This window comes from Candoia aspera, chromosome 13 (genome assembly GCF_035149785.1).
Source record: "Candoia aspera isolate rCanAsp1 chromosome 13, rCanAsp1.hap2, whole genome shotgun sequence".
Lineage (NCBI taxonomy): Eukaryota > Metazoa > Chordata > Lepidosauria > Squamata > Boidae > Candoia > Candoia aspera.
In genome coordinates this window covers 8,013,777-8,038,831 of record NC_086165.1, presented here as the reverse complement: position 1 = coordinate 8,038,831, position 25,055 = coordinate 8,013,777, and the positions used below count along the sequence as shown (strand labels likewise).

Below are 25,055 nucleotides of genomic sequence, written 5' to 3'. Positions count from 1 at the left end.
AGAACAGAAAATCAAGACTGTAAGAAAACGGCAATTTGAAATGAGAAGTTAAATTCCATACATTCGCTGCCTCTCCTCTCTTTGAACGTCAGAGAACAGCTGCTTCGTCAAATTATCCATTTTATCTGAAGGGAGATAATGCTTACATTAAAAAAAAAATAGGTAGAATAAAATAATTAAAATCAAGCCCGATGTAATTTGTAAAGGCTAACAAAGCTTAGAAAAGTTTAATTTTACATGAAGTAATTTTACATAGCAGTCTACAATGGCTGGGAGAGACATTATGTGAGTTTTAAAAACCCAGATGCGTATTTACCGTAAAGTGAATTTAATGTTAAAGCATGAAAGTTGTTGCCTTCCAGTTATACTGAACTTAAGACTCATATATCTCCCAACAATCATGGCCAAAGGCATTTTGTTTAGATAGGTTAAGTGCCAAGATAACATTAAACTTTTTAAAGCGCTGTTATAAAAATATTTGTATTGTGAATGATTTTTAACTCTTGTTGCTTTATTGCTGGCTACTATATTTTTAGGCTAATGAACCATGGTTTGTAAGCCCTAAGTCTTAATTCACATAATATATGAACTATAAACCAGAGTTTACAAGGGAGAATGGTAGGGTTCACTCAACACATGATGCCAAAACTATGTTTGTGTTCAATAATCTGGTTTGTAAATTCTGGTTTATATTATGGCTTATTATGAAAAGATCCAAGTAACAATTGTAATTCCCAGAATAACGGTAGGTCACACCTTTCATTTCCTCTGTTTTCGCTTGGATTTCTTTTTCCAACTTCTTCTTCTGTTCTTGCAGCCCTGAGTTGTGGTTTTCAAGTGCTGAGACCCTCTGCAAGGAGAAAGTAAAGCAAGAAAAAGAAACGCTCATTTTTAAGAGCACCATTTATTTTCTATATATGGATGGATGAATCACATTGCTCGCAATCTGAACTTTTTTTGCTGTATAACCTCTTTAATTGTTATAAATCCTCTTATGCCTCACCTGTTCATAGCCAATCCTGTACTTCTTTTCGTTTTCTTCAGATATTTTTCTCTGCACAGTTAATTTTTCAAGATCCTGTTGAAGTCTTTGAATTGTCTCTATATCACTGGAGTGATTTGAAGCAAGGATGGTCAGCCTTTCCAACAAAGTATGATTTTCCTTATTCTAAAATCAGGATAAAGCACACATTAGGCAAGATAATAAAAATACACTGGTCTGTTATTTTATGAGACAATCAACTAAAATTGCCCCTTTCAATTGCCAAGAGACCTATCTAAAAGGAAAGCTGGCATGCCTACCTAGATTATAATACCCAAATCTAGACATATTCATTCAACCTTCAGAATGGATATTGACCGAAGCCTCCGTCAGAACCACCATCTGAGTCTATAAGCATGGGCATCCACAGAGGGGGAAGGAACTGCAAATGATGTGAATTGCAACATGGTGCCATGTTGCACATGATGTCATCATGGACTGCACCAGAGGTCTATGTCTACACAGTTTGAAACTTTGACCCTTAACGCTTACACTGCTTGTGAACTATGGGCATATATTTCAAGACTGACACATCAGTTATTAAACATATTTGTGTCCCACCATCATTCAAGCCAAGAAGGCTTGGACACATCCTTAAATCAAATAATAAACCTAAAAAAATCCTCCCCAAAACACCATACCAATAAATAAGCTTGCATATGAATTATCAAATGCTTGGGCAAACACAATTATTTCCATTTGGTACTGGAATAAAAAATAATAACAATAATGATGTTGGCTGGCAACATACATATCTGTCAGGAAGATATCTATCAAGAAGGAGACCAACACCAAAAATTGGACCTTATTGTCCAGGTGCCAAAATCAAAGTTCAGAATACACTTCCAAGGAGCACCAAAGTGTATTACTGAACAATATATATTTAACTATCAGGACTCTTGTGACACCAAACACATTCATTATCACATATTATTCTCCATGAGACTTTGCATAATAATAACTGTGATAGGCTTGAAGATGCCACAATATTCTGCTATTTTTCCTGCAAATGACCAACATAGTTACACCTCTGGAATATATATGAATGAATTCAGCTTCTGGTACACAGAAGTTATTAATTCTTGCTCAGTCAGCCATTACTTTACATCCTGAAACTTGTCACTTGCATAAAAATTACAGACAATTCAAAGCGCAACTTGATACTTCCTCGTTACCTGTTCTTCCAGTCTTTTCTGCAGTCTCTGGACCCTGTAGGAAAGCTGGATGTTCAGGACAAAACGGCGAATGCTCTGGAATCGGCGTCTTGCCAGCCATGCTCGTGCGTATTTCTGCAGAATTAAAGCTTTCTGTTCTTCAAGCATCTTTATAAGAAAATTGAGATCATGCCTCGTCATTTAATAACCATCTGTTCGGGGAACAGTTTACTAATTTGCTTAAACAGTAAATCAAGTTCATCCGCAAAGGCTGGAGCAAAGGTAATAAGTAAAGGTAACCAGCATGTAAAATACACAGGATAGAGTCCTAAACACAACTTACAACTGCAATGATAAGTCTGAACATAAGTCGATGAGAAATGAACAGTGCACTGATACATTCTTACCTATCACCTCCTCATTCACAACCCGTGTAACACCTGTTCCAATTCCACTTAACCAGAGGCTGCTGATCAGAATGATAAACCCTCCTCTTTGAGCTGCAGTCTACAGACTGCTGCCCTTAGTTTTGCAAAGGACTAGCTTTTTCTCTCTCCAGCAGAGGGAGGTGCTAGAGTAAGCTGACTCAGTGGGTGACCAATGCCTCATTCGTGGATATGGGTTCCCACTGAGATGAGAAGATGGTCTGTATAAGCAATGTTCTGCCAGCTGGGGAAAAGACATCCACAGCAACATACACCTCATGTAGGAATGAAGTGGTATACTGCTACTTCTGTCTAGACCAGTGTTTCTCAACCTTGGGAACTGTAAGATGTGTGGGCTGGGGAATTCTGGGAGGTGAAGTCCACACATCTTAAAGTTCCCAAGGATGAGAAACACTGGTCTAGAAGGATAGGAGCTAAATCTAGAAGAAGGGTTTTTTTCTCCGGTAGGTTTACCTGCATACCCTCTATGTTACTTCAAGGCTTTAAAAAGTCTTTGTCCATGATGGTATCAAATCCATGAACCATACACTGTTAAAGGAGCATGAGAAATCTCCTCCAAATTCTGAGTCATTTCCAGGTCATTCTGATGGCCAACAACTGGGTTTTCAATATACAGTTGGAAGGGGGTGCCATCCTGTTCTTCACCAGTGCTAATGGAATTCTGATTCCACAGCCAACCAATTTCAAAGGCCACATTAAGAAATCCAGCACCATACTGGTTTCTTCTGAAGCTTGAAGGATGCTGCCAGTTCCACAAGGTAGGCCAGTCCAAGAAATCAACTCCACTGGGAGGCTAAAACTACTTTTATTGAGATTGGCTATAACAACTGAAACTTGCAAGTCTGATTGTGTTGTATCACCTCCTCCTCGTACCCCAGTGGATTAAGGAAATGTCTGCCTGAGCCACTTCCGGATGTCATCTTGATGTTCTAGACAAGTTTCAGGTCCTTGGATCTGTCAGCCTTACCAGGTGGGCCAGACAGGAAACAAGACCCGATGAGCTAATTCTACTTTATCTACATTAAAAGAATGTTGCAAGTCTTAAAGTACAATTTTCCCCCTGTCTCCTTTACACCCCGAGAAATTAGGGAGGGTCTCTTCCGAGCCTCTTGCCCCACCCACTATCCAGCTGCGGGCTAAGCTGTCTCTTATCTGACTGTTCCCTAGGTCCCGTCTCCCAAGGTCTTTCCCACATACCATTACAGGATCCTGCACATCTCCATCAATGTCATCTTCCTTACTCTCTAAGGTGCTTCACTTTACAAGGAATTTGAGGGAAGCCCCTTCAAAATGTTTCTCTTCATTAGCAACAGGGGAATGGATTGGCCGGGGTAGACGGAGAGACCCCTCTTCAACTTCTCCTTGAGGCAGATGCCATCTTGCCTTGGCAGGATGCTTCCCTGCATTGAGGCATTGCAACATGCTGCCACGAAGTGAAGCCCCCTTATCCAGAGGGACCTACATTCTTTACTGAATAATAATCCTGAAACATCGACTATGGGTTGTTGGTGAACTCTGTTTCAAAGATTTGTACCTTTCTGTAGTTCTTCCTTGCTAGAAATCCCCGGGCAAAGGCTTGGATCGTCAAAGCAGCCACACGGATAAGCTGGCAGAGTTTACGCACTAAGTATCCTCGGCTGTATTTCTGGATAACTATGGCAGCCCAGGTTTCCTTTAGGGCCCTGGCAGTTATAGCTTTCCTGGAGAAAAAGGAGTAAGACCTTTAGTTGTGAAACTCTTTCTTGAAGGGATCTTCTCAAGAAGTTGCTTTCTATCCAAAAATTTGCCTTCACAACGTTACTACTAGGGTGTATCTCATGGGTATATCCAATCAATGGCTTATTTTGCTACAAATATGACAGTTGGGAAGCTGCCCGTTAACAACTGGGGGACCAGCACGACTGTTCCTTGCAAATACCGTACAGTCCTCTGTCCTCGGAAGTATTGTTGTATGATGACTGCTGCTTGTCTGACGCGGAGGAATTTCTTCCTCTGGAGCCAGCCTCGGATATTCTTCTGAACCATAATGCATGCTTGCCTCAGTTGGTCTGACCGCACCTTTTCCAAATAAGCAACCTGCCCCGCTCTGAAAAAAATCTTTGTTCTGCCAAACTGATACTGGCTTGGATCCTGGGAAAAGAAATATGTATGTATGTATGTATGTATACGTGTGTGTGAGAAATATCTTAAAATCAGTGCCTGCGTGATACAAAATGTTAGAGCTAGTTTCCGTAAGTAATTGGGACCAAATGCGTTTTCAGTTAGGGAAGGTGCTTAATTTATTAATTCTGGTTATTAAGCATCCAGATAACTTCTGACACCAGAAGGGCTGGCATCTTGGATTGGTGTCAACTCTAGAAGGTAGACCAGACTAAGAAACCAATGCCATGTAGGTCAGGGCTATTTCTATTGTAACAGCTATATTAACAGAATCTTACAAGTCTGAATGTGCTTCCCCCTCCCTCACTTCATGTGGACTGGGGGGGCCTGTCTGAGAGATTTTCTCAATTTAGTTTCTTGGAACAGGCCCAAGCCCCGCTTATCTGACCAGCGGGTGTTCCTCCTGTCCTTCAAGGCCATTCCCTCTTCCCTCTACAACTGGGGATAGTTACAAAGCCCCTGACCTGGATTAGCCGCTGCAAAACCATCTTGCAAATTTGTTTCTTGTCCGTGAGAGAAAGTTCATATTGAGACATGAGAATGTGGTAACGGCTGTAAAACTCAATATAAGTCCATCTGTCAAAGGAAAAGAACGTTTGAATTGGTTAATTAAACAGATGAGAAGTAAATATTCGAAGGACGTAGGGATATCACTACATAACCCCCCCGAGTCCCCTTTTTGGGAGAGATGGGCGGTGATAGAATTTGAAAAATAAATACATACATACATACATACATACATACATACCTTGATGGGTAGCTCTGAGAGCTAATACGAATTGTTTCTAACACCCCACATGCTCGTAACTGCTGGACCACTCTTTTGGAATCAAACCTAAGGAAGGAGGAGAAAATGGCTGGTTTCTGCCAGATTAATTAACAAACGTTTCATCTTTTTATTTGCTACATATCACATTCAATGGTTTTAATAAGGAGCAAACTGGTATTGTTGATTTTGAACACTGTGTTAAAATAAACATTATTTTCTTGTAAAGCATGGATATGCCATCTTTACAATGCAGGTACCACGCTTTGGAGGCTGAGGGCCACAGTGGATGAGGTGATAGCTCACAGTAGATAGCATCATGCTGTCAGGCTTACTGGCAAGACTTCGCCAGTATTTCCTGGATACTTAGCACAGTTTTACTAAGTTCACGCTTAACTAAAGGCCAGATAAGCATCTTTATGTATATTAGAAAGAAGCCACAGTCGATTATCTCTATCAACAGGAAGGTGCAATTTCCCACAGTAGTTTAATGCAGGTGTTTCTTTCTTGCAGCCCTCCTATTCTTTAATGCAGGGGTCCTCAACCTCGGCAACTCTAAGCTGTGCGGACTTCAACTCCCAGAATTCACCAGCCAGCTTCTGGGAGTTGAAGTCCACACAGCTTAGAGTTGCCGAGGTTGAGGAACCCTGCTTAAATGGACCTTTTCCTCTGGGCTTCTTAACCTTGGAGCTAGCCATCTCATGGTAGTTGACAGAACTGACATCCCTGTCCTGAGATTCTCTAGCTACCAACTTAACTCCCAAACATATCACACTGGGATGTTCTGTTTTTTAATCTACTTTTTTATATATATATATTTGGGGGAAGCTGAGATTAAAAAAAAAAATCAACTGTGCTAAACCTGCATTAGAGCTTCTACAATAGCTTTGCTATGTTTATTATTTCAGAATGATAAGAAACCCTGCCATCAATTTCCAGCAACGGTTATGCCTAAATTCTATGGAGCAGTCAGAAAGCCCTCTAGGAGTTGCAAAAATAGGTTTGGCGAGCTGGATATACCCAAACGTGATGCAGAGGGCAATTTACATAAAATAAGCCTATGATTTTATGAAACAAACTTTCTACCCATACTATTCTAAATATAAACCATATTCCCTGGGAATTTCCCCCAGAACAGGCACATAAACATCTATTGAGTCAATTCTGTATGTACTCATACACTATATATTTAAAATAACATTGTTTTCTTTCATAAATATACTTACTCAAATGCTAACTTTTGATCATTTGGCTTTATGCACCGGACATAATGTGGTGTGGTCGCATTAAGGGTCTCCATTAATAAATATAAGGAACTGCGGAACTGGAATATAGTAAAAAAAAAAAAAGACCGCTTGAACTTTTATAATAAAGCAACACCTTTCATGCTAATTTATGAATGGACGCTACGACAGACTCTTGTCTATTACACACTTCAAAATAATGACAACCCTACTGCCAAAACAGGTGAGCATATAGCAACTCAATGATCCAGATGGATGGAAGTTTGGGGGGCCTTCTTCCATATCTCTTCCACCCCTCTCCTGCTTTCAGCCCCTCTTCATTCAACCCTTCGGTTGAGTCCCAAGTTCATTCCCAGCCTAAGATTGTCCCAAGGCTAAGAAATAAAATGGATCCAAGAACCAAGACAATCCTGCATGTGGGTTTTTTATCTTCTCTTTAACGACCCACAGAAGATGAACATGTTCAGAGGCAGGCAAAAGCAGAGAAGGTTAAGTCAGCAAGGCAGGTCAAACTGTTCAATAAAAGAGGGAAATTGGTGGCATCTAATTTAAACAAGGATTAGACACATTTACAGAGGGAAAGGTTACAGCAGCTATTAGTCATGAGACTACATACAGTAGTTCCCTGTTTTATAACCCTTGTTGGGCCCTTGATAGGATACAACATGGTTCTTTTGTCGTTCTTATGGAAAGAGCCAGCTTCAAACCCCCATTCAACCATGACACTCACTACGTGACACCGGGGCAATCAAAGGTTATACTAATACATTAAACCAGGATGTTTTAGCTAGGATTTGTTGAATAAGCTATCACAATCTGGTCTGCACATAAACCTAAGCCTGGTGCTCTCTGGATGTTTTGGAATTCAAAATTCATCGGTTATCAGTCAGCAGTGCCAATGACAAAGACAGTGAGAGTTCCCTGCACTAAACCGTAACAGCTGGATTCACATGCAATGCAGAATAAAAACAAGGCACCAGACTACACCTTAGTGCAATGCATAAACTCAGCCATTGCTCCTCAGTGTCATCTGCCTTTCAGAAACGCTCTGAAGATAAAATAGAACTGGAAAGGTGTTTAGGCTGCCTCAGACTCCTTGCAAAGAGGGGGCATAAAAGTAATGGAAACAAATGAATGCATCAAACTAGGTTTCTTATCCCAAGAGGAATCTAAAATAAAAATACCTTACTTCCAACAGTCGTACGGAACTGTTTGTTAGGCGCCGCAATCACTGTTTTTGCAGACTTAACTTTGATTGCTGAATGGAATGGGGAAAGAGGGACTGGACCATCTTGGAAGAAGGTTGCAAACAGATGAAACTAAAAAGAGATGAAAGTTAAATTTAGATAGCGTTACAGGGTAGGATTTATTATTATTATTATTACTACTACTACGCATCTGCTTTTCAGTGGCTATCAATGGTGTGATAGACAGACTGATAAATAGAATTCACAGGTCTTTCTGCCAGGAACTAGATCTTCCAGTTTGTTTCAAGAGTTTAATAGCAGATGGGGCTGAATTTGTTTTTATGGATAGCCTACAACCACCTTCAGCATCTGAGCACCAAAGGAAATCCAAGACAAAACCTATATTCTGTCAAATGGGATGGAAAACACATTGGAATAAAATAGCTTTAACCTACTGACAAAATCGAAACAAGGTGGGGGCAGCACATACTTTTGCGGGGAGACTATTCCATAAGGTGGTGGTTATTTGAGAGAAGGTCTGTCATTGTACTGTACCTCTTGGTATAATAGTATGTGGGAATGACCTTGGGAGACAGGGAGAAGAGACGCAGCCAAAGGAACAGTCAGATAAAAGGCAACTTAGCCTGCAGCAGGAATGTGGGTGGGGCAAGCAGCTCAGAAGGGACCCTCTCTAGTCTCTTGGGCTGTAAAGAGGATGGGGGAGAAATGTACTTTCAGACTTGCAAGTTTCTGTTAATGTAGCCTTACAATAAAGTGGAATTAGCTCATCTGGGTGTGCTTCCTGTCTGGTTTACCTTGCAGGTCTGACACATGGCCTGGAGGGGCTGATGGGGGGAAACTTTCCACTCTCAATGACTAGACCAGATGGACAAATTCAATTCTGGCCAGGCATTACTTGATGCATCCCTGTGTTGCGCCATGTGGAGTTTTGAAAGTAATGACCAGCATCAGAGGGGCTGGAGTTTAGCTCCCGTAATTCCCAGGCGGCTTGCAAGGTTGTGCTTGCCACAGCTATAACAGCTAAAGTACTATGGAATCATAAAATAATATATTTACCTTACTGTTTCTCAAGATTTCAATCAGTACTTCATAAACAGTGTCTCGGTTTTTTTCCAGAAATCCTTCACTTTTATATTCTACCTGTTTAAGGAAGATAACATCAATTATGGAACACTAAAGTTATAAAAAGGAAATGCGTTTCATCCATTCCCACGGTATATCAGTGGAGCAGCCAAAGGGCATATCCATAATTTTTAGATTTAAGTTGAAATCTAAATTTAGTTAGTTTAGTTAAATTTTTAGATTTAAGTTGGCCGGATCCCACCAGATCAAACAAGAGTGGGATCTCAAAGGGGTACGAAGATAACTCTGCGTAAGCAGACATGGTCGTGAATTACAGAAGGGAAGGAGATCTTCTTTAATTCTCAAATGAAATGTTCTACCTGTGTTCTTAGAAAATCCATGGCATGTTTGGACTAAGATGACAAGCTTCTACAGAAACCAAAATAACTTGCTGGTAGCATTATTTCTGAAGCTCATGTTGCTCATTCCTTTCAAATCATGACCTTATTGATACAAATAGCATCAATTTTCTGGATAGGTGTTGCATTATTAATTCCATATAGTTGAATAAACCATTCATTAGGATGACAAAGCATGAAGGATCATTCAATGGAAAGGTGTCATTTCTTTGCACAGTAAACACCTCACCTTATCAGCAAAGTGCTGGATTATAAAAGAAGTATTTGACATTCTTGGCTTTTCAAAGAGAGGGTTCTTGTTTATAAAATTATTATATAATTTCTGGAGCCAATTTTCATCAGTTCCTTGAAGTAGCTGTTTTGAAAAAAAGCAAAAAGGGCTTATATAAATTTAAAAGTGATAAATGAATATACTTATTGAATTAATCAAGTTGTTGATTGGTTAGTTGGTTGGTTGGTTGAATGACCCACTTTTTTGTACAACTCTAGACTGTGTACCTGTGTCCCAGCTCCTGCCAACCTAGCAGTTCGAAAACATGCAAATGTGGGTAGATTAATAGATACTGCTTCGGCAGGCAGGTAACAGCATTCCATTATTCATACCGGCCACATGACCGTGGAAGTGTCTACGGACAAACGCCGGCTCTTCGGCTTTGAAACAGAAATGAGCACTGCCCCCTAGAGTCGGACACGACTGGACTTAATGCCAAGGGAAACCTTTACCTTTACTAGACTGTGTACAGAGCTCCCTCCACCTATTTTTCTCACAACCACCACCCTGTAAAAGAGGTTGGTCTTCTTGTTCTATAATGTAAAATGGGTTGCAAACCAGAGCACCCCAATCTTTCTCTCTGGCTGGATTCAGACTTCTCACTAGGCACTTTGCATCAAGATTTACCAAATGGCTGAGACACAATTGAACAAACAGTGGATGACAACTTAATGCGATATCCAGAAATAACTTGTTGATACTTCCCACAGGAAGGAACACCTGCTGCTGCTGCATTTCACTACCACCATCCTGAAGTTCTCAGGTTCAGCAGGAGTTGCCAAGCACAATTAACAGGATTCCACACATTACAATAAAACATTTGACTCTGGCTTGACTCATCAATCCAAGACATTTTTGGCTCCGATGCAAAGACGCTAAAATTGGCTATCCCTGCATCTCTTTTTAAGAGCCTGCTGGCTCCAAATTGCCAGTTTCAAGTGTATTTAGCGCCCTATTTTGAGGAGAAACAACATCTGCATAAATAGCTTTAAGGGAAAGAAACTATGAAGTTGAATTTTGCATTAGCAAGGCATCTTGCGGACATGGCTAAAGAAGCATCAAAACTGCCAAACTGCCTTTGCAATAATAGTTTTAAGAAAATAAGCAAAAAGAGGACGGAAGGATGGATTGGGTTGTGTTAGGAGTGAAATAAAAACTTTGAAACTTACCAGGCACTCTTCATCCAAAAGCTCTAGAATGCCCATTTGAGCTTCAATAAGGTCAATGACAAGCTGATTGTCGTAAAAATCAATTAATGTCCATGGGATGTTTTCTTTCATATATTCTTCTTGTTCGAGTTTAAAGACGTGCTAAAAACGACATTGCCGATTTAGTCTCAACAGAATCATTTGTTTCATGAGGCATGTCAGAACTCAATATTGCTTAACAATACTGAAGTTCTTTTGGGATCAAAGGATGAGAGACATTTAATATAGCAACACACCATGAAGGAGTATCCAGTCTAATATCCTGGTTGGATATAAGGCCGGAGAAGATACAAAGATTTTATTTGTCAGTTCCAGGTTTCAAAGAAATGGCTCTCAGTTTCTCTGAGATCTTCTCAGCTGTCGACCATCATGGATACCAGATTTAAAAGGGCTTATGTTCTCCATCATACTCTGACCCACTCTCTTCATACAACCAAATCTCCTCTTTCAACTTTTACTGCTGTACCTTACCGCTCCATACTAGTCCCCAAATTATATTTTACTTTTTTCCTCTTTGGCTCAAATAAACAAATCTACATCTTTCTTCAGTCCACATGGTTGAAGAGTTATGGCAGTGTTTCTCAACTCTGGCAACTTTAAGCTGTGTGGACTTCAACTCCCAGAATTCTGGCTGTCTGGGGAATTCTAGGAGTTGAAGTCCACACAGCTTAAAGTCGCCAAGAATATTTTTTTCTGGAATATGAACAGAGCGCAAATTTTAATCCCAACTAATTGACATCCATAAAAAGATCATACCAGGTTAAATTGTTGCTGTAGTTTTTCATTGGCATAATTGATGCAAAATTGTTCAAAGCTATTCAAATCAAAAGTTTCAAATCTGAAATAAATGATAGAAAGTTTAATCTTTAGATTAAAAAAATAATTTATTATTATTATTATTTTTAAATCCATTTAATCGTGTCCAATTCTCAGAGACTGTCTGGACGAGTCCCTGCAGTTTCCAGGCAAGGATTTTCAGAAATGGTTTGCCATTGCCTCCTTGCTAGGGCTGAAAGAGAGTGACTGGCCCAAGGTCACCCAGCTGGCTTCGTTCCCAAGACGGGACTAGAACTCATGGTCTCCCGGTTTCTAGCCCGATGCCTTAACCACCACACCAAACTGGCTCTCAGCCCCATCCTACACCTGTACATTTAATTTGATACACATTCCCCCTATTTACGTAAGAACACAAGCCTTGCCCTGCTGGATCAGACCACTGGCCCATCTAGTCTGGCAGTCTGTCCTCACGGTGGCCAACCAACTGCACAAGGAAGCCCACCAGTCTCCCAGCAGATGGCCTACAGAGGTAGTCACACTGCCCCCAAGACTAATAGCCACTGATCCCCTTAGATGACTTCTTCATCGAAGTCATTAATAAAACCATTGAAAAATATTGAGGGCAGAACTGAATGCTGTGACACTCTACCCTCTTTTCAGTTTCATGAGGCACCGCAGATGAACTGTTTGAGCCCGCTATGTATCCATTTGATGGCCATTAGTAAAAAAATCTCTTTCGATTTTGAGCTTTCCTGCATGAACAAAGCAGGCTCTAACTAAATAACATCTTACTACAAGCTATCTCCAAGTATACTATTACAATAGCCCAGTATTTATCAACCTCAGCAACTTTAAGAGGCGTGGACTTCAACTCCCAGAATCCCCCAGCCAGCATGCTTCTTAAAGTTGCTGAGGTTGAGGAACACTGCAATAGCCGGTCATCTAAAATAGATATAGAGGGAGAGATGTTGCTTCAGTTGTTTGCCCATTATAAAAAAAAATCCAGCAAAACTGATTGAATGATTATGCAATTTCAGCGAGAAGGTAAATGCTACTTGTACTCTGCAATTAGTCTTCCTAAGTAATTACTCAGGATTAGACAGCACAGTGATTTTATTTGCTTGTTTAAATAAAACAGAGTATTTAATACAGACGCGCGGTGTCATGTTCACCGTTTCAATGTGCACTGTACATCGTAACGTTTCGCATGCCAAGGCGCTGATGTGCGTTTCTGATTGGGTTATTTAGTTTGATTTTAGGCGCGCTTTCTTCATTCTCAGCTTTCTTTGTATTTGCATTCTATTCTACAATAAACCAGATTCTATTAAGCTTTGGCTTGTGAGTCTGAGAATGTTTTTGGAATAGGCATTCATTACACATGGTTATTTCTGAAAAGGGAACATCATCTTACCCATAGATGTCCAGAACACCAATAAAGGTATGTTGTTTGCCTGAAAATTGCAATGCCTTGTTGAGTCTTCCCACAATGAAATCAAAAAGATGGGAATAGATCTTCTTGGCCAAAGCATCCCGTGCATTCAGGGCTTGGAGTTTTGTCATTGGCTTTACTACAGTTTCAGAGGTAGTAATAATTTTCCTGTGACAAAGCCACTGAGCCATTTTATCACTGTCTACCCCCAGGAGTTCACAAAATATATTAAGATGTTTGTCGTCCACCTTTAAAGCACCAAGAAGAAATTTATCATCACTGGGTATTTCAGTAACAAAAAATGCTATTGCTTCAAAATGCAATATACTTTTTAATATACAGTGGGTAACTTGTCACCCCACAGACCCCATTTTTGTAGTTCTACTTCCTAGAGCAGTGTTTCTCAACCTTGGCAACTTGAAGACGTGTGGACTTCAACTCCCAGAATTCCAAGGCTGGCTGGGGAATTCTGGGAGGTGAAGTCCACACATCTTCAAGTTGCCAAGGTTGAGAAACACTGTCCTAGAGTATCCCAAAGTTTAAACACTCTTGAAATTTAGTGCCAATTCACTAGAATTTAACAGCACATTTTTCTTGAACAGCTGACAAGATTTTACACAAGGTGTCTGCATGGAGGGTCAAAAATGTCAAGATGGCAGAGCGAAGATCCATGTTTTTTGCTTCTGATGCATGTAAAAGGGGACAGGGTTTCATTTGGTCACAACCACCATTCTGACTTTTTTTTTCACTCCCCCTACAGACTCCCTTGTTTAACACATATTTTTCCCTTTAAAAAATTAATTGTGGGTTTCCTCAGAAGAAATAAGTAAGAATTTCCAAGAATATAAAGTTTGATGACAGACATGCCTCCCCCCCAAAATTAAAGAAAAATAAAGGGCAGCCTTGCAAGAAAAAAAAAGTTGCTTATTCTTGCAACAACAACAAGTGGTAGCAGTTGTAGTAGTAACAGGGTGGGAGACTAGACTAAAAATTCCATGCTGGAAAAAGATCCCTATTTTCTTACTCGGTTTGAAGGTTGGAATTTCAAGATTGACTTAATGAGAACATGGAAGTACTACAATAACAATATCCTGGAAAATATGATGGTTAATATAAGAATATACAGTACTTCTTGCTGAATGTACTAACTACAAGCAAAAGATTAAAGGAAAAACATAGCAAAAACTTGCATTATTCATTCCGCCAATAATTCTTACATTAACAGAAGATTTTTCATCACCAACAGAACTGATCTGCACATTGCCTAAATGAAGAATAGCAGAGAGTATTTTAAAAACATCCATCTGGAAATCTTCCTTAAGGCCTGCAAAGAAAAATGAGCAAAAATTGTCTTCCACCCTGATGTTAACATTACAATTAATTTTACAGTAACAGTGTAATCTGATGGATGCCCCACTGAATTCAGTGCCTCCTAAAAAGAGGTACATCGGACAGCATGCCAAATTTTTGCCGAGCTCTACCACGACAAAGCCAACAGCTATCAGAAAGTTAAGGATCCATCAGCATTTCATAAGCATTAGAATTTTGTTAGCTTTTCAAAAGCCAACTCGGTTGATCTTACCTAGCAGGTTGAATGTATTTTGAGTCTCCTTCATACTGGCCAAGTCGTTCACTCCTTCAATTACAGTGTTTCTACCCATGTTAGTATAATTAAATTCTTCAGCATTTGCTGCAGGTGGAAAGCAAACACATCAACTGGATGTGCTGAATATGAAGATAATAAGCTTCTAGGAATAGGTCATCAGTAGCAAAATATTGCAGAGATTCAAAAAACGAGACTCTTAAGATGAATACTGAGAAACAAATAAACCTTTGTGGGAAAGAATTTAGTTCATAAGACACCATTACATGACCCTTTCATCAAATACCTGCCATAACACCTCTGACGTATGTGGAAGTGTACCACGTCTCATGTATTGACTGAATTCCTACAACTTTGCAGGTAGAACATCAAAAAGCTTTGCTATCATTCACTGCCATCTTATTTTATTTATTTAAATATACTGGCCACCCAACTCCAGTGGATTCTAGACGTCATTTAACAGAACAGAAATTGTAGGTAGCAGGATCGTAGCATTTGGTGTGGGGGACCAATAAAACCATGTTGTGGCATTCTTATTGGGTTGAACAAGATATTACTTAATCGTAAGAAATCTTTTACATCAGACTATACATTCTTCTTTTAAAAAGAGGGGTAACTAGGCATGATGTCACTAGCCTAATAACTTTTCTTATCTAATCTGCTTTCTAGGAAGGGGTCTCGACCATTATGAGTTTTGAAATCATGGCTAACACTGGGCCAGTATGCCCAACTATTCTTCCTTATCTGCAACATGCTTTCTTTAAGATCGAGACTGACCTTTAATTCAACAGGTTGTTTACAGCTCTATGGTGCGTAAGTGGATCTTTTCAAAAGTTAGCATGGTGTGGCTTACTAAACTGGGTGCATGTTTTGACTACATGAGAACCTTCTATCCCGTAAAGACATCCCTGAAGAAACACTAGAACCCTTTCCTGTGAATTATATGCCAAAATATTATAATAAAGCAATAAAATAGATTAATCTTTAAGGTGATATGTAACTTACCCAGCTGAAGATGTTTAAATTCTGGTCTCTTAGCTGATGCACATAACTGATAGAATATGTGGTAATTTCTTTCATTTTCTGACTGTAAATGAAAGGAAAAGAAAGACAAAAGTAGAAATAATTTGGACTTCTTGCTGAAAGAAGAAAGAAATGAAACGATGATTTATGGATTTGAAGATTAAGAAAGATGTAGATTAAATGAGGGGCTGAAGGGACTTACATATTAACTAAGAGAAGAAGGGACCATAAAATTGTAACTATTTGTTGAAAAGAAGGTCATAAGTTATTATATTTCTTATAGTTTTTTCCTTCTCTTTTTTGTTTCTTGCACTTTTCCTTCCTTCTTCCCTTCTGGTTTATCTTTTACTCTTTGAAAAATTCATAATAAATTAAATTAATTAATTAAAAACCTAGAAATGGTCTGAAAACGTGAAGACAGAAAGTTGCCCAAGTTTCCATGATGTGGGTTGTAACTGGCGGTGTGTGCCGTGTGACAGGGGCTTCTAAAATCCAGCCCCCGAAATTTAGCCAATCGCTAAACTAGGTAACCTACTAGCCTCTCAAAAGTAGTTTTGCATTTTAGCCAAAGTTCTTGCTCTCATTGTTTTAATTTCCCAGTTAAAAAACAAGAGGAAGTGTCCTGAGTCATTCTATTTGAGTATCAGTGCCTCTGAATAATACTAAAAACTGCACACAGAAACCCCAATTTTTTTATCTTTCATTCTTATTTCCTTTATATGATTTTTTTAAAAAAAGGTTTCCTTTTACTTCATCTGTTAAACAAGCTGGCTGCTCAGCAACAAGCTGGCTAGTCTGAGACTGGGAGAGCATCTGCAGAAGGCTGGCCAAACGGAAGGCTGCTGTGTCTGAAGTTAGCAGAAACACACCGATTTCACTGCAAAATTTTACTAACCTGAAAAACAACTCTGGATTTCTCAAGCAGGTACGTTCTCATATTTGCCCCAATGATCTGGTACTTCTTATCAAAACTGATTTCTGTGTATTTTCCAAAGCGACTGCTGTTGTCGTTCCGGGTAGTTTTAGCGTTTCCAATCGCCTGGAAAAAAAGAAAAAAGGTGGAATCATTTTATTATTTTTTTTAATAAACCTTTATTAAAAGTTTTAAAGAGAAAAACTAACACCAGCTAATAGAAAATAGAGAGAACCAAGAAAGAAAGAGAATAGGAAAAAACAAAAGTGCAGTGAGAAAGAATAAAGAGAAATAGAAAGAAGTTTTTCTCTGCAGCAAATGTGATTACAAAATTATCTGTCCTAACAAGCAGGAACCACGCTGAGATGAGGAATAAGTCTCTGGTGTTTTATTACTGCTACATTAGCTAGAAAATCCTACCAAACTGAAGAAGCGTGAGAAAACCCATACAGATAAACCCCAAAAGTCAAGGTGGGTCTGTTCTGTGTCTCTTTGAATGGCTGCTCAATTCCTCGCTACTACGCATGCGTTTTCCCCCCTGGATAGGGGCTCCCTCCTGCTCACCATCAGTGCTCATGACATTATCACTATGATTACAAAAAAAGCTCACTTTTTTCTATTATCCTTTTTTTTTCCTAATCATCAAAACCACATGAAAAAAAGATGGAATCGTTTTAGATGGTACGTGGCTATTTACATTAGAAGATGCAATCAGGAAACATTTACCTCTGTTATCGGATTGCACGCCAACACTTTGTCCTCAACTTCAGCATTGCTGCTAGACTTGCTGACTGTCGCAAAATATCTCATGGCATATCGAGCAGAAACTGTTTTTCCAGCTCCTGATTCTCCACTTACGATAATAGATTGATTTCGGTTGTTCCTAGTTTAAGATCATTTATTTATCATTTACTTACTTATTAAACAGATTTATAAGGCCACCCAACTCACACATGGTGACTCTGGGTGGCTTTTATCGTCATCATCTTCATCATCAAAGTAAGGAAGTTAAAAATACATTATGTCTCTTCAAATGTCATTATTTCTTTTATTCAACAATATTCAAGTACATATATATTTCTAATACATTTATATGACTATCGTGTTTTCTAAATAATTTTTTAAAAAATGAATATTTGTATCAGATAAGTACATATAGAATTGTAATTGTTTACTGTTACAGTGACATATTAACATTTTTTTCTTTGTTGTATTTCACTTTTTTGTTAAAACACTTTTGGTGTGGTTTTTTTCCTTCTCTTTTTGCCATTAAACATTAAATAAATAAATAAAATTATGTTTCTTTTATATTAGATTCATGTTGTCTAAGGTGGTATCAAAATGATACAAGGATGTATCAGTGTGACTGACACGATTCTCTGAAAAGTCTCTTAGAAACTGTAGTTCTGGGCTCCAAAAAAATCAATGAAGATGCTTGTGCGATCACTTTACTGACTCTAAATCAAGAGGAGTCTGGTAGCAGCTTTTCCAACCCACACATTTTTTTATTGAAAGGCATTCAGCTTTCATCAGATGCACAGAGTGGCTAAACTGACTTGGGATTTAAACTGAGACAAGGACAAGGAAGCAGAAGACAGGCTGGTTATGCAAACACAGTTTACATGAGAGTCAGGGGTACCTTATCAATTGACAATTGTAATGTGTTAAAAACCCATTGTGTTGTTGAGACATTTAGGGATAGCCCAAAACCTTTTGCTGTAAATTAACTGCCATAATCTCTCACTCAGTCCTGCTGATAAAACCTGGTTTTTGCAAACGGTCGCTTTGAGATCTGCAAGAGAGTGTCCACAAAGGCTCTTTTATTCTTTTATTCTGCTTCAAAATAAAGTTACTTTATTGTCGCTTTTGAAATCTTTCTTTGCATCCTTATTTCTATATCCACTAAGACACTAACTAAGGTTAACAACAGCAAATTTGTATCACTTTCTCCTTGTTTTGACTCCTGACGTCCAGCTTGTGCCTGTTAATTCTTTTGCACACAGTTGATCCCATTCTGAACAAGGGAGCTGCAGCTGACCAGAGTGTATGCCTTTTAATAAATTTTGTTAGCGGAAAACGTTCCTCCTGATTCCTCCTGATTTTTGGCTACCATGGACTACCTGGGCTCTCCTCTCATAATGTCTTATTGGCTCTTAAGAGTCCCTTCCTACATCCTTCAAAGCTTATAGGGAGGGGCAGGCACGGGTCAACATGTGCAAAGGTTAATCAAGGGACACTTATGGGAACGTACCTCGCCATCTGCTTGTAGGCCTCTTCTGCTACCGCGAAGATATGGGGATCCATATCCCCCATATTCTGACCATTGTACGCATGAATAATGGCATCCCCATAAATTGGCAGCTGTTTGTAAGGGTTCATGGCAACCAAAATTATCCCTGGGGATGACACACAGGACAAAATTGAGAGTTGTATCATGCTTTCTTTAGAAGCACAAGGGCTGTGTGGGTCAATCCATAGTGTTTACCGCTATAGGTATATATCAGCTTGGACTCCACAAAGCGGACTCTGAGATTGTGCAGCACGGCCGGCTCATGGAGGTAGCTAAGGGCTGTGAGATCATTTTCTCCAACAAGAATGTCTGGATTTCGCAAAGGTGGCAAAGCACAGGGATCTACGGGGTAATCCAACTCCTGTGAGTAAACCAAGCAAAAAAAAAATTATATTAAGAGATACCATGTATTCTTTATTTATTCTGAAGATGTTCCCACTATCTTTTAAAAAAAAAAAGCTTTATCCAGGAAATTTACAAGCAATAAGCAATCATGCCCAAAGCAATGCAGGTAGTGGTAATGTTATTTTTAAAACCCCTCTGTCTTTCTCATGCAGATGCAAGGGATTAACATCCTGGAAGAAGCATAAGTCCAGTACATTTTGCCTGTAGCATTGTAGATTGGCAAGGAATTGAAAAACAATCTCTTACAAGCTTCCTACTTTGGCCAATGAAGACAAGGCTGAGGTTGATGCACAGCTTATCACTGGATTGGGAGAATGATTTTAGGATGATTTACTCTGTTGGTGCTTTAGAGACTGAATGATACCAGGATTGGATTGGAACACTTCTGACCATGGAGTGGTCTAAATCAGGGTTTTTCAAATCTGATGGGGTTCCAGGATCCAGGGTCCAGGATTCGGGGTCCCACCCAATAAAGTTCAAACACACTCCTGATTTTTTGCTAACGGAGAGTAACATGATTCTCCTCCTACCATCATTTATGTTCTTAATCATCCTCTATTTTTCTTTAGTAAAAATCCTCTGCATAACACCTACGCAAGGAGAAAGCTAGCCTGTAGTCCTTCGGGGGGATGTGAACTGAGAGCTTTCATTTGTCTGTAAGCAGTATATAAGCCCAGGTTCTGTTTTACCAACTCAGTAAGAACTAGGAGGGAATCTGTCAAATGCAAAACCAGATCCACTGGATAATCCAATATGTCTACATTTTAATGTGTTGCAAGTCTATCACCGCCTTTTTAAAAACATCAACTCTTTATTCTCACTGTGCCATCATCCAGCTGGAGGTGAAGAATATGGTCTCCGGGCCTATAATTAGCTGTAATTTCAGCAGACTGCCAAACTTCTTCTGCATCAGGGATCCAAACTCTGTTGTACTACAACAATAAAGCAAAAATATAAACGCTGTATAGTGTTTTGCAGTTTAATTCTTAACAGACTTGATGAGTTCCTCATTTTGTTCTCAAATAAACATGGTAGGATCAAGCATGGTATGTACTTGCCACACCCTCTCTCCTCCTGTGGGCTGAGATACCTTTTGCATGACAATTGTCTAGGCTGCAGCTCTTCCTCCTGTCTCCCGATGTCATTCCCACAGACCATTACATCAGGTCAGCCTTCAACTGCACCCCCACCCCCACCATCCTGCCCATTTTAAGACCTCCTGCCAATGTTCCTGCTTTTACAGTCCATTACTGTTCTTCCCCTGTGCTCTTGATGGCATCATTTTCAAGACTTACCTACTGTCTCTGCTTTGTTCACAAGGCACCTGCAACAAAATTGTTTTTTTCTAGAAAGGCCTTGTGTTGAAGGACAAAGATGCCTTCAGGAAGCTTCCATGACTGCAGGAGTTTAATAGAACTGGATGACTTACTTGTTAGGTTCTAAACTGATCTTTACAGAAAATGTACCTTGTTCACTTATCCAAAGATTTTCCTTACTTTGAAATACTAGAAACTACATTCACATTGAGTTGGCAGCTTCCTTCCCTGTTTATATAATCTGTTGGCCCGTTTACCACTGTCACTTGACTGAGAAACAAGTTACACAAAGAAAGACCTTTTCAGTTACTCCAGCCTACACTGCATTATTCCTTCACATTCCAACAGCTGAGCTGACAGTGTACCCCCTCTAAGCTTTTGGATAACAAGGTTTCAGACAAAAAAAAAAAAGCTACATAAAGACAAAGACTGTCTGGTTTTCCATGGTGCACAAAGCCACAATTTTAACATTTTTTTTAACGAATTGGCTGGATTTGAACAACACACTATGCCATAAAACATGTGGTTTTATAGCAGCTCACCTCACAGCTTGCTAAGCCAGAATCAAACAAGCTGTATTATGGTGTAGTGTGATGTATGAACCTGTGTTTCTTTCTTCCTTAGTGATTTATTCTGTCCTCGTGCATCACACAACTGTTACGGAGTTGTTACAACAGTAATGGCAACAGGCTTTATATCACCACAACAATGGCTAGACAATGCTTTAAAGGTACCAGAGGTATCATCATCAACCTTTATTACCGTCATTAACCAGCACAAATTGAGAGCCAGTTTGGTGTTGTCATTAAGGCATCAGGCTAGGAACAGGAAGACCGCGAATCATGCAGTCATTAAGTGAATCATGTGGTTCCCCATCAATTCTGCTTGTCGGAAGCTGGCTGGGAAGGTCACAAATGGCGATCGCGTGACCCCAGGATGCTGCAACCATCATAGATGCGAACTGGTTGCCAAGCGCCTGAATTTTGATCACGTGACTGCAGGGATTCTGCAATGGTCGTAAGTGCAAGGACCAGTCTAAGTCACCTTTTTCAGTGCCATTGTAACTTTGGTCACTAAACGAATGGTCATAAGTCGAGGACTACCTTTATTAGTATTCTTGGTTTTGGTTTCCTGATCTAGACTATCTTGAAGGGCTGACATCAGTTTAGCACCAAGTTTAATCCAAACCTTAGAGAGCTTTGTAAACAGGTCAAAACATCGCAAGATGGCAACATGCATGCATAGACTCCTTCCAATGATTCACATCTACTCAGAAAAGCAAGGTAAGTAAACAGCCTTACTCTAAAGTATGATTATGGGCTTTTAGGTTCCACTGACACCAATGTGATCTGGTTGGGGAATTCTGGGAGTTCATGTCCACACATCTTAAAGTTGCCAAGTTTGAAAAACACTGCCCTAAAGCAACCCTCAAAGACTCACAAACAGTGTTGTGTGTGTCCCCAACCAATACTAGGCCATGTGGATGGTCCTGCTCAGCTTTTGATGATCCTGAAAGGAATGGAAAAATCTTTGCTCAAGTGGAGCCTTTGGATTTTTATCAAAGTGTTTGTACACAAAAGAGGTTTACGAGCTGAAATGCTGCAATATAAGCTGGGTTCCTCCTCATGATTTTGTCCCATAACTTTTAAATCATCCATGTTAACTAGATCTGGTTTTAAAGCAGACTCTTCCAGGTGCCTCCATCTGCAAATATTACAAGCCACCTACAGACCAGGGAACCTGCCTTGCAAATAAACCCAACAAGTTTACTTTCCTACTGAGTCACGCTCAACTTCCCCCTTCACCAGCACCAGCTGGAGAATTCCTTGAGTCACTGGGGAAACAATATAGATTCAGATTATTCTACTGGTACATTACAGCATAGTTACATGATACCTGCCTGAAACTGGAGAATAACACAGTCCTACCCAAAAATCAGTAAGTACGTAATGAACCACTCATACATGAAGTAATCTAGTTTTTTCTTTTTTTACAAAGATTTTCCAAGGTCCTGCAAAGCCCTTCCTGATCTTTTAAAGTATGTAATTCTGTACAGGTAATCCTTGCTTAATGACCACAACTTGGACCAGAATTTCAGTTGCTAAGCAAAGTAGTCATTAAGCGAATCCGACCCAATTTTACAACCGTATTTGCAGCAGTCATTAAGTGAATTGCATAGTCGTTAAGCAAATCACATGGTTCCCCATTGATTTTGCTTGCCAGAAGCTGGCCGGGAAGGTCAAAAATGGCAATCATGTGACCACGGGACACTGTGACGGTCATAAATGTGAACTAGTTGCCAAGCACCCAAATCATGATCACAGGGATGCTGCGACAGTCGTAAGTGTGAATACTAGTCATAAGTTGATTTTTACAGCACCGTTGTAAGTCCAAACCATCATTAAATGAATGGTCTTTAAGTGAGGACTACCTGTAAGAGGAATTCTGCAGATGAATCACGCAATCTGCTCCAGTATTTGTGTCACACAACAAATGGCCAAACGTATCCACAAAATTCACAAGGAGGGACTGGAGGGTGGCAGCCTCCACTACTGTGGGTCCCTCATTGTCTTCAGATCCTGGGAAGGCTACCAAATATATTATGGGATAAGGTTCCTCTCTGTAAGTCAAAGCAGGACTGCAGACAGCTTTTGTGGTTCAGTAGTTCTGCCAACTGGTTTCATTGAGATTTAACTTTGGGTTTGCTGGGACCGTGCAAACTATTTTGCTGAAATTACTTTGAGAGAGTTTTTAATCCATAACCATGTTTGCATAATGTGTTTAAACAAGTCAGGTAGAAGGCCTAGCAGATGGGTTCACACAACAAAGGTTGGCTACCTTGATTAGAGTGTTCCTCCCCCCCGCCAGGTTTAGCATGTGGGGGAAAAGCAGCACAACTTGTTAATTTATGGGACAGGGGACTACGCAAATCCAGAAAATGGGTTTATTTGGGAAGCAGGTGAAGTGTGCTGTGTGAATGTGGCCAGTAGGTCAGTTCCCCTGAGGCTGCCCTGTCAACTCAGTCTGTTGCAGGTCCTGAAACACCAATCCTGAAAAAAGCTTCGCTGGACCAGCCAGGACAGCGGCCTGAGGCCCAGGAAAAGGAAGAGCCGGGTGGGTCACCCTGGGCCAGTCCCATTCTCTCAGCACAACCCACCTCACAGGGTTGTTGTTGTGGGGAAAATAGGAGGAGGAAGGAGTATTAGGGATGTTCCCCGCCTTGAGTTATTTATCAAAATAATAAAGGCGGGATAAAAAAAAGTCTTTAAAAAAAAGGAAGAGAACAACTCCGGGTCAGACTCTGAGCTGCACGGGAGTCTTCGTGGTTTGAACGCTCATCCAAGGGTTACAGCATTAGTCTACCTTCCGCGTTCACACCATTCGCCGAAGCGAACCGAACGGGCCACCAGCCGCTGAGGCACACCGCCGAGCCCGCTTTACAACTCCGCACCCTCCGCGCGCGGTTCCACACGCAGCCGCCGGCGGAGTTTAGCGGGCCGGCTCGCGCGTCTCGGCGCCTGGATGCCGCCCCACCTGTCGCCGCGCCCGGAGGCCCTGCCCGCTTCCACCCGGATGGCTTGGCCGGGCGGAGAGGCGCCCTCGCCTCCCTCCCCCGGGCAGGGGTTAGCGCTTCCCCCCTCTCCGCCGACCCTCCACCCGGGAGGCGCTGGGCGGCCGCCGCGCCAGCTGGAGGGGACCGCCGGGCGCGCCGGCAGCTGGTGCCCTCCGGGGCCGCGGAAGCGGGACCCCGCCGCGGCTCCCTGGAAGACAGGCCAGCAGAGCCCGTCCGGTTCCGCGCGAGCCCCCGAGGCCCGCGCCCCCCGGCGGCGCCGTCTCGCCGGCCGCCTCCTACCTGCGCGTAGAGATCGGCGAGCGCCATCGCCGCGGCGGGGAAGGTGCTCGCCCAGCCCGCCGCCGCTCTCGCCTGCGCCGGGCCAGAGGTGGGGCTCCGCGCTGCCGCTTCCCGCCCCCCTGCCGCCGGAGCGCCACGTTTGTTGGCTCGTTCGCTCGCTGCCTCCGAGGCGGGAGCGGTCCTCGGGCCGCCGGTGCCCCTCCGCGGGGAGGGAAGAGGGGGGTCTCCCGGAACCTTCCGGACTGACTCGCTTTGCGTGGACCTCGAGCGCTCGGCTTTGCGTGCCAGCCCCCCCCCCGAACCCAAGTGGCTGGATTCGCACAATACACGAGGCTGCGGGGGGAGTTAGAGAGTCTCAGTGGCCTCTCGCTGGAATAAGGCTGGCCTACGCCGCCCCCCACCCGGCAAAATGGCGCAAAAAAGTACGTGCGTTTTTGGATTTCCCTGAACTCGTCAGGTCAGATGT

General features: G+C 41.2%; 1 protein-coding gene across 2 annotated transcripts in view; it reads right to left on the bottom strand.

Annotated features, from left to right (window-relative positions):
• The window catches only part of MYO5C (myosin VC), a 40,387-nt gene extending 20,985 nt beyond the window's left edge, over positions 1–19,402 (bottom strand). The window contains exons 1-22 of one of the 2 annotated variants that reach the window (XM_063313951.1): positions 19,211–19,402; positions 18,977–19,121; positions 17,452–17,608; positions 16,708–16,851; positions 15,795–15,876; positions 14,769–14,876; positions 14,404–14,510; positions 13,169–13,434; positions 11,737–11,818; positions 10,942–11,082; positions 9,731–9,856; positions 9,077–9,160; positions 7,997–8,131; positions 6,795–6,892; positions 5,551–5,637; positions 5,267–5,378; positions 4,561–4,772; positions 4,177–4,342; positions 2,218–2,364; positions 1,004–1,168; positions 757–850; positions 62–125 (exon numbers count right to left, since the gene is read on the bottom strand). In XM_063313951.1, coding sequence (XP_063170021.1) covers positions 62–125; positions 757–850; positions 1,004–1,168; positions 2,218–2,364; positions 4,177–4,342; positions 4,561–4,772; positions 5,267–5,378; positions 5,551–5,637; positions 6,795–6,892; positions 7,997–8,131; positions 9,077–9,160; positions 9,731–9,856; positions 10,942–11,082; positions 11,737–11,818; positions 13,169–13,434; positions 14,404–14,510; positions 14,769–14,876; positions 15,795–15,876; positions 16,708–16,851; positions 17,452–17,608; positions 18,977–19,104 — 2,705 coding nt within the window. In that variant the 5' untranslated portion in view covers positions 19,105–19,121; positions 19,211–19,402. The remainder of the gene's footprint in view (positions 1–61; positions 126–756; positions 851–1,003; positions 1,169–2,217; positions 2,365–4,176; positions 4,343–4,560; positions 4,773–5,266; positions 5,379–5,550; positions 5,638–6,794; positions 6,893–7,996; positions 8,132–9,076; positions 9,161–9,730; positions 9,857–10,941; positions 11,083–11,736; positions 11,819–13,168; positions 13,435–14,403; positions 14,511–14,768; positions 14,877–15,794; positions 15,877–16,707; positions 16,852–17,451; positions 17,609–18,976; positions 19,122–19,210) is intronic. The other variant, XM_063313950.1, reaches the window with a different exon arrangement.
• Positions 19,403–25,055: the final 5,653 nt, after the last annotated feature.